Source organism: Vanellus vanellus (assembly GCF_965231255.1).
Source record: "Vanellus vanellus genome assembly, chromosome: 7".
NCBI lineage: Eukaryota > Metazoa > Chordata > Aves > Charadriiformes > Charadriidae > Vanellus > Vanellus vanellus.
In genome coordinates this window covers 1,946,294-1,956,293 of record NC_138912.1, presented here as the reverse complement: position 1 = coordinate 1,956,293, position 10,000 = coordinate 1,946,294, and the positions used below count along the sequence as shown (strand labels likewise).

The window sequence follows — 10,000 nt, the reverse complement described above, 5'->3', positions numbered from 1 at the left end:
TCTGCGAGTGTGTGTATATGCTGCTGGTGAATATTAGATGATTGGATAATGAGGTGTTAGCAAGGAGAGGCTACAGAGAAGTAAATATCTGCGGTTTTTTAGCGGGCACTTCTCTTTAAAGAATGTGTTACTAATGCAAAGCATACCGTCCTGGATGGAAGACACGGCTTGACGGGCACGGGGACACAACTAACTTGAAGCATGACATAAAACACCCTAATTTTAAGCAGGGTATCGATATCCAGCGCTACGCCCTGACCAGAAGGGAACAAAGATTTTTTCATGCAAGCAAGGTCACGATTTCCGGAATTCTCTTCGCGGGCGACACCATCCCCGTTTTAGGAGGCCGGAGCTTATTCCGGCTCCTCCGAAATCCGGAGGGGTTGCGGGACTGAAGTCGGGGGAGCAGAGCGGGTGGGTGACGCTCATTCTGCGCGACGCCCCGCGCGCCCAACGCGCGCCGTGCCCAACACTTCTGCATCCCCCCGACTCTCAGCCGGGAGCCCGTGCCACCCCGGCCCTGCCGCTCTCTCCTACACCCGATGGCGTCCGGATTCCCTGCCGCCCTCTTGCAGGAGTGTTTACTTTGCGTTATTTAGTTACAATAATGGTTATTAGGCGTAGGACTTCGAGAAGCGGGGCTCAGATTTTCACATTCATTTGCAACGGTGCAGCTTACTTGAACGAGCGTTTATGGGAGGTTAGGCAAAGCGGATTTGGCACTCTATTTTTAACGTTTCGATAAAGCAAATCAATTACCATACCGCAAAAAGGAGCTATTGGTTGGTGACATTTATGTAGATTTTCTGCCGCGTGTAAAAGTGGCCTTTATTTTTCTAAGTGATATTTTCTGCTTAGAGTCAAATTCTTTTTCATGCAGCTTACAAAAATAAATACTTGTTTTTTGCTAAGATCATAATGGCTCATTAGAAGAGGCTGAATTTGGACCTAGACTAAAACCTAACACCACAGGGCTGAGCATGCTTACTTGAACCTATAATGTTGCTAGTTCTCGCTCTCTGGGGAAGGAGAGGACTAGGGGAGAGGATTCAGCCTTCTTAATTGTGAACCTCATTAGTGACGGTTGCTAGGCAAAACACACACCTACTTTCAGTGCATATGAAAGAGATAAACAATACGTCATAGACCATAATGACTCTGGTGCTCAGGGCGACCTTTAATTATTATATTTTTGTTCTCTTATACCTTAGTTATTAATGCAGAAAAACAAATTAGTTTTGTGTGTGTGGACTGCAGCAGATTTGTAAATCGTTTTCCATTTTTTGATGCCTAGATCGTATTTCCTTCTGATAATTGTTGCTTGCCTCATTCATTTCTCTGGGTGCCCATTGGTAAATACTATTTGAAACGTAAAATGACAATGATTGTATTAGCAGCTTAGTATTCTGTTATTACTTTAATTAATTTTATTAGTGTAAAAAGCCATGATCCTGTCAATATGTTAGTAACAACTCGCCAGAGGAGTCCCATGGAAACTGATGTGTGTGGCCTGGCCACGCAGCCATACGTCACATCACACTGGTTCTGAGAATTCTAACTCTTTAAGAACTGAAGATGTATTTGACCCCTGTGCATTTAATTTTTGGTCAGCCCTGAAGTGATCAGGCAGCTGGACTAGATGTAAGTGTAGATCAGTGTAGGTCTCTTCCAACTGAAAATACTCTATCCTGTGCTATTCTGTTCTGATTCTATTCTATTCTATTCTATTCTATTCTATTCTATTCTATTCTATTCTATTCTATTCCATTCCATTCCATTCCATTCCATTCTATTCTATTCAAAAACAAGTTACTTGAGAGCCGGTTTGTATCTGGTTTGTATCTTTACATTGGTGTATTTTACAGCGCGACCAAAGTAATATTTAAATCTAAATGATTATTTGGGGCTCGGTGGGAAGAATAAATACATGTGTGCACATGTACGAGCGCAGCTGCAATCGTGTGCGAGTGATGCAGAGGCTGATGGGCTCCAGAAAGATAGTATTTCACAATTCTGGATTTTCAGAGACACTTTCCATTCTCCTCTTCATCTCAGACTATCTTCTTTTAGCGGTTCAGGCAAGAAGTCAATCACATTGAGTCAGTCTGAAGAAAAACATTTTATGCTGTTTTTCTCATACAAACCCCCTCCTGCCGTAATCTGCAGTAAGGCCCAGCCACAGGAAATTGACCTCACAGTAAATTCTTTACAGATTCGGTCATGTTTTTACCATCCACTTAAACTTGCATACATAACCTGAGACTGTACCTCTGGATCAAGGAATATGACAAGCCAAAATAAAATCAAGTCAAATTAAATAGCAAGAAAAAGCTGCAAGCAAAACAAGACTGAAAAAAAAAAATAGAAAAAGATGAAAAATTGGTTGTGACTGCAAAACCGTAAGTATTAAATAAAGAAAGAAGTCAGAAGCAAATTCAGGAGCGACCGTATTCTGGTTGACAAGGGCTGAGAAATACTAATGGATTTTTTTAATGGGTGGTTTGATGGATGAGAGAAGAAATTATGTAAAAGTAAATGTAGTAGTGTATCAACATAAAGTATGGTGCCAAAAAAAAGAAAAATAAAAAAAAAAGCATCGCAAATTAAAAAAGACATGTAAATGTGTGCCTACCATTTTCCAGATAAGAAGGGGCCGTACCTTCTGAGGGGTCAAGGCGGCGAGCCCGCCTCCCGTGTTTGGAATTGTTGTGTACAAACATGTTGTCTGAGACAGCCAGCACGTGGCCATCCACATTGACTGTTGTTGATACAACAACCTGCAAAAGAAAACAAAAAAAACCCAACCAAATGTAAAAAACCCTGCCTTATTTTCACAAACGCGGATACAGAATCAGATCTTCTTTTAAGACAAAACACCACCGCCGCCGCCTGTTACTTTTCGCTTTAAACAAAGTGAATGACAGCTATGAATACATCTGTGTTTATGTGGCTAACACTGGTGATTTTTAACTCACAATTGTTTCTCTTCAGAACCTGCTACACTAATTAGAGTTTAATCTCCTATTATGCTAACAAATGAATTCAATTCAGGGAAATATTCTTCTAGCCATTAGTTTCAGAAACACCCCTCTAGCCACTCATTTTAAAAGCTGCCGTTTTGATTGATCTGTTGATATATTGATTAGATAGTTTATCTAATTAAAATTTGTTCACTTGAGACTGTCTTCAAATGAAGGGTTGTGAGGATTCCAAATAAAAAAAGCTTAATAAATCAGGAACCATCGTAACTCCCCATTTTTTCTTCAGTAAATGATCTCCAGGTCAGTTTTACAATTACATTTAATGTCTGATAATGAACTTTTTTGCATCTGAAAAGACCGAGTTGAATATGAATAGTGAAAGTGTTTTCAATCCATGAAAAGTATCCCTTCTCAAGTTCATTTGGATGGTGATTGACCCTGGTATGTCAATGGAATTTCCTCCTTTATTTTTGAGTGAAAGGCTCCTATTCTTGTGCCCAGGTTCAGAGTCCGGCCATAGAAGAGATGATGGATAGGGCCTTCTTTGGCTTCCAGCTGCTTCTCAGTAGAAAATGGAAGAGGAACATATGCAAAACGCACAACCTTCCCGATAAAAACACCTACACAATGGAGTTGTGAAACTCCTTCCGGAAACGATATCGCATGAACACAAGCCAAGGAGGAAACCCTGAGATGCGCCTGGGTTTGTGCGGAACACGGCTTCGTAGGTCGATCGCTATTATCCCGGATAGACATTTACATCTTATTTAAATCCTCCAGCACGGACCCTGCGGTGTGGCTTCCAGGTTTTCTAAACGAAGTAATCACTGCAGCATTTTCTTTGGGGTTTAATGTTAGTAGAGGCCTTCAAGTCACCGGTTAAGTTAGGCCTTGTCAACCCTACCGGTGACGGCGGCAACAGCTAGTACACATTTTGGCTTTCATCTTCCATTTATTTCACCTTCGGGTATAACAAAAACGATCGCCAGGGTTCTCGCCGCAGCCTCTACACCCAAACACTTAACGAACAAAACTCGAAGGGGTAAAACTCGCCTCCTTCTGCACAGAGCGGCTCCAAGGCATGAGAAGAAAATCCTTGTCTGCTTCTATGTTTTGGATCACCTCTGATCCTGTTTCTTATTCACAACCCATAATTAGCTTTCAGCTATCACAGCACCTTTTCTGTGTATCCTGCCTCCTCGGAGACAGCCATCTGCGGTACCCTTTGGAACAGCCCGAGGGCAGTTCTCTGCCAGGCTGCTCTGCTCCCCTACCTTTCTCCTCCCAGAAGTGGACACTTTCACACTCGTCAACATCCACCCTGGAGAGTGCTGAGGCTGCACACTCACCTCGGCCGCAGAGCTGCTGCCAGGCCACTGGGCTATCTGCTTTCGCTTTTAATGAGATTCGCAGACCTTAAGAAATATTGCAAAACGTACAAGGGCGATTTTCAGCAAAGGTTTCTGGGTTTGGTTCCTAGAACACGGTATATTAAAAAGACAGAGAAAGGTGTGTATAAAAATGACAACTATTTTTGTTCTGTCATGTATATATAGGTCAGTCACCAAGGGAAAATACTGTAGTTCAGCAAAAGAAAGTAGACATGCTATGCTTTGTTATATCGGCTTATTCCTGCGGTGCACCTAAGGAAAGGTGCTGAGACAGTGAAACCAGTTAAAAATATTGCTCAAGATCTGACATACTGTTAAGTCCAGTTAAACCTTCTGCGAGGCAGGGAGATTAGCTAAAGAGACCCAGGAAAGTCTTTCTAGTGCCTACTGGCTCCATTGTCGACCACAAGATCACTCATGACTGATGCTTCATTTAGTCATCGGTGAGACAAAGAGGACATTTCCACTCATTCCAGGTTTGACCTTCTGTTCTGTTCAGATGGATCAATATCACCAATGCCACGTGAAGCCGAGACGCATGAAAAATGGAAGCTTGGCTCAATTGTTTTGAAGAAATATTTTTTCCAGCTACAGATCTTTTCTGTTGGCTGGCTCTAGGGTGCTGGCTTCACCGGTTGGTTGGCTGTGCATGAAAACAGATGTCACATGTTTTGCTATCAAGTTTAACCACAAGTTATTCTTCTCAAAAATAAGAAAGTTTTGAACATCTCAATACTGGTTTATTATTAGTCTCAAATTTGAACCATTGTGAAATATTTTGAAATAAGAAGCATATATTTCCTAACAAACATTTCAAATGACCCCAAACACAGAGGAAATCATTTGTCCATCACGTCAGCTGTCTCTCTGTAGTGTTATGATTCACCACAGGATATTTCAAAAGCTGCAGGAAGAAAGTGAAGTATTAAACATTTTCTAACACAACCAGAATAAAAACATGGGGGTTGGACCACCACTGTTGGATTTACAAGTTGTGAATGTGAAAAATCCCTGTGTGAGATCCGAACTTCCCTGCGCTCCACCGTCATCTCTGTTAGTAAGATTCTGCTCCTCCGTCTACATGTGGAAAAACCTCTGCAGGTCTGAGCACACGCCACGCTACAACGCAAGGTGTTAGTATGAAGGAAAACCAGGGAAGCACTTTCTGAGGAGAGACCCGCTTGCTTCAGCATTGATCCGCTACAGTTCACCGCAGAACTCAGCGACTCCCAACAACCAGCAACAACCAGTGGGCGAAATGTAAAATACTGAGAGTGGGTTTTTTTAACACAGCATCGGAACTACACTAAGTAGAAGCACTGATACTGTTTTTTCATTAAAAAAGCTCAAGATGAAGATGCAAGTAAGTCTTTTATATGTCGTTTATTTTTTAAGAGAGATCTGTACCTGGAATCTTCGCATGTCTCGTGGGTTGCCTGCATTCTTCAAACAGTTCTGATTGCACTTGAGGAAAAACTTTAGAAAGAATCTATAAAAATACAAAATTGAAATCTATTAGATTCATCAAAATGTAAATCTAATTTTAAAAAAGTTTAATAAAATTTAATCATAAATAGTTATACCCAAAAGAATACTGGTAGTGAAATATTACTTTCCTATTAGTTAATGAACTTATGTTAAAGCATAAGATCTCTGTTGTAAACAGAACATTATTGCCAGGGAAAGGCAAATTTATATTTTTAATTTTTCAACAACTACAAATGTATTGACTCCAGGCCATATCCTTAGCTCGGTGTGGGAAAGTTGAATTCAATGACTCATTGACTTCAAAGGCAATGACTTACACCAGATGAGAATTTGTCTCTATTTTTTTAATACGTTTCATTTTTTCACAACTTATATTAGCAGTAATGACCTCTACATCGAAACATTCCAAGGTAATGAATGATCAATCTTCTGAAAAACACTTGGCGTTGCCTCCGGTTTGGAAACTCTCGCTATTCAAAGGGACTCGATCCAACTCCTGCTGACTCCGGGGAGATCCAGGCGGGATCTGCCCACCGGCAAGGCCCCGGTTCCCTCATTGTTTTTGAAAGGAAAGGAACATGGCAAATTAGGCCCTGTCTTGTGACCTCTTCAACCTTTGCCAGCCTTTAACTGTGAGGAGTCACTCTACCCGGGGACGGAAATCCACCTTATTTTTGCTGAGCGGCAAGCAGCAATTATTTCGGACTAACCCTTATCATCTAGGCACCTCCCAATAACCGTTTTTGTAGCATCGCTGCATCCCAGGAACACAGAAAACACATATAGGAAGGGGAAAAGCTCGGAAAAGTGCAAACTTCTTTATGCCGCCCTCCTGTACTTGCTGGGGAACGAGCTGATGTGGAGTGTCTCCACGCTCCAGGCTATGCAAGACAGGGAGACCCTCACCATCCTGCCCTCATGCAGGAGGTGTTCGCAGCCTAACACCTCCTCTTTTCTTTATGTAGCTATGTTTTCCCATTTCATAATTTAAAAAAAAAAATTCTGTAGGTCTGCTTTTCAGCTAATCACCGACAGCTACTGACAGCAAGGCTCAGGACTTTCTAGTCACCCAGAGTTTCTCAGATGTGCCAGTCCAGCAGCTTGCGCTGCCCAACTCCAAATAGCAAGGTTGGGCAGAGCTTTTACATTTAGAATACGAACGACTATTATTTATTCATGTCAATCTTTATAAGTCGCTGTGACTATTCTTGTTGTGTACACCTTGCAGAAGTTTCCATGTGCCAACAGCATTCCTGGGAGGGGGCAGCCAGGCGCCTCTTCCCTTCTTCAGCGCCCAACTGCGGCCAATAGAAAGTACGACTGTGGCTGCACCGTGCTGTGCTCACTCCTGACGAGCTTCGAGGGTCAGACAGGAGCATTATGGGAGTATCCCCATATCGCAAACTGGTGCTTTTAATCACAGCTCTTCCTTTTCGGTTAAACCTTGAGCAGGACCCTAATGTTAATACGGGACGCTAACGCTGAAGGAGCAATCTCTCATATCAGAGAGGGAAGGAGGGAAATGACTGGGTTTACTGAAATGGTGCGTAAATAAACTGATGCTGTCAGTTTAGCTGAATGCATGTTTCTTTAAAACTTCCTATCCCGAAATCTGTAAAGGGGTTTTAGCTGTCGAGCTGGAAGAGACCTGGATTTCCGCAGTGGTTGACGTGATCTCCTAGCTCGGATGCTCACTTGAGCTCAAGTTTTCTGGACACTGTTGCAGGGACACTACCAGCGACCTGATGAAGCTGCATCTTTGTTAGCCACATCCCCACCCTAACTTTATCTGCCTTGGCTTTGGAGGGCCTTTTTTTTAAATATTTATGGTCTCCAGATCAACTGAGTATAGGCTAAACCTAATGGCGTTTCTGTCATACCTCTATTCTTTTTTGCACACCTTCCACCGCGTGGACTGCAAAGATGTGCAAGGACCAGCTGATGCCCACGTCAGTACGGGACCACCAGGCACTGGTGACAGGACCAGTCAGGAGCTGGAGAGAGCCTCCAGCTTTACAGCTCCTTAGTGCCACAGCCAGGCTGAAGAGGAGTATCTTATCTATTATTTTTTTCTGATCTCAAATGGGTGTTGTGAGGCTTATTGAGCTAATGTTTGTAAATTGCTCGGAAATTCTCCAATGAATTGTGCACTAGGAATGCTAAGTATTGCTCCTCGTGGATTGTTTTTAACGTGAAGCATTCGTGATGAATTGTTTCTATACAGAGAGCTCGCATCCTGTCAAAAAAAAAGGGCCATTAAGCACCCTTTCGCTGAACATCAACCGGAGCTGGTATTTGTTCAATTATTTGGTGAAAAGGACCCATGCTGGGTGGAATTAGACATCTTCAAGTTTACTAGGATGACCCTGGCACTGGGCTAAATGTCAAAGCGACAAGGCTGGGGTGAACACAAGCAGCACTCGTATTTCAGCTCTGCCGCATTCCTTGATACTGAGATATTTTATTTTTTAATCTGTGTTTGCAGAGAGATGATGGAGCACAGGTGCCATCAAGACAAGATTTTCAGAGGAAGACCACACAAGTTAAAAAACATGTTGTGCTCACGCAGGGCATTTCCCAAAGCGTGACGGGAGAAGAAAACTGACTCGATTGTTCCTCTCAGGTGACCAGCGAGGACCGTGGGCGCTACGAACCCATCCCGATGGCAGAGGGAACAGGGCCAGACGCTTTGCCTGTGAGCCCTGCGCTCCCGAAACAAGATCGGTGCGACACAGCAAGAAGTGAGCAGCTGGATCGGAGCTCGCTTTGGTCATCCCTCAAACTTTGTGGCTACCAAGAGAATGAGAACGCAAGCCTTTCTACATTTGCCTCTCTCTGCTATGTTATACGCACAAATTCCAGTCTTCTTTAATAAATACAGCCTTGCAGAATAGCCTTCCTAAACACACTGAGCTCTTCCTAAAATACTGATACAGAGAAAAATGCAGGCTTTGGGAGGTTCCTTTGCTCTGATTTTTTTCACGCTGGTAGAAAGGGGCCTGCTACCGTCTTAATTAAAATGTATTACCTACCACAAGACTCCACTATTTTAAGATAAAATTTACATCTTTTATTGACTCACCTCACCTATACACTTAGCTCGCGATGCCTCTCAACGCCCATCTGCCATCCGCGTACAGTAAGTCACTTGATATTCCACCCACCAATTTTTCCTAACAACCACTGTGCAATTAAACTCAACACGTTCTGTTGCGAGGTAAATTAGGCACACCTGCGGCCAGACTTCATTTGAACTGCATCAGAAAAGGACCTAACAAGGTGAGAGCGTACCACAAAGTTATAGGCCTGTCAAGCAATTAGGTTTTCACTTCTGGGACATCCGCACAGTGCAATTATGCTACACATTACAACCTGGCTAATCTTCTGAACAAATGTCATGTCTCGGAGAAGCTAGTAAAAGCAGTTCATCTGCAAATGTGTCTGCTCTTAAGCCTCCACCTTATGCACATAACAACCTACAGGAGACTTTTTTGTGATATGAAAGATGTTTTTTTCCGCAGAAGATTTTTTTAAACCCTGCAAGTGCCTTTTCATCCTTTTCACCTCTTCTTAACCTTTTTTGAGAGGAGGTGTTGTAGCAAATAGACCAGAAAGACTTTTGTACTTGAATTTCAATGCTAAGCAAGAAAAAACTTGGTACTATAAGCACAAGCGGTGGCTTTAGTTTGGTCTGATTCAAATATTGTCTGGCTAAAGGAATATTCGTGGCGGAAACCCACCTATTACATCCTAGAAACATCATTAGTAAAGCGTATTTCCACCAGACGCCAAACAGAAGCGTCATTTGTGCAAATAAACCTCAGCAGGAAGCGAACGTTTAATTCTTTTGATTTCACATACTGAGCGTGAGCATCCTGGCGACAACACCCTAAACCAAAATCTGCGCTGTCGATAGGTGAGACCCCTGGTAAGGAAGTCACCCGAAACCTGCAGTGACCAGCAGCCTCCACCCTTTTACCAAATAAGATCTTCCCAATGTCCGATTCAAACCAGACAGAGGACAGAAAACTGCGTCAGCCCTACCGGCACCATTCTGCTTTCCTCCAATAATTCTGTTTCATTTTCATCTGTATTTCAGGTATGCGGTTAATGCGTTCAATTAAGCCTACAGATGAGATC

At 42.7% G+C, this 10,000-nt stretch overlaps 1 protein-coding gene across 1 annotated transcript in view; it reads right to left on the bottom strand.

Annotated features, from left to right (window-relative positions):
• Nucleotides 1-10,000, bottom strand: part of EBF3 (EBF transcription factor 3) — a 120,739-nt gene that overhangs the window by 38,544 nt on the left and 72,195 nt on the right. The window contains exons 7-8 of the mRNA XM_082486339.1: nt 5,780-5,861; nt 2,660-2,777 (exon numbers count right to left, since the gene is read on the bottom strand). Of these exons, the coding sequence (XP_082342465.1) occupies nt 2,660-2,777; nt 5,780-5,861 (200 nt within the window). The remainder of the gene's footprint in view (nt 1-2,659; nt 2,778-5,779; nt 5,862-10,000) is intronic.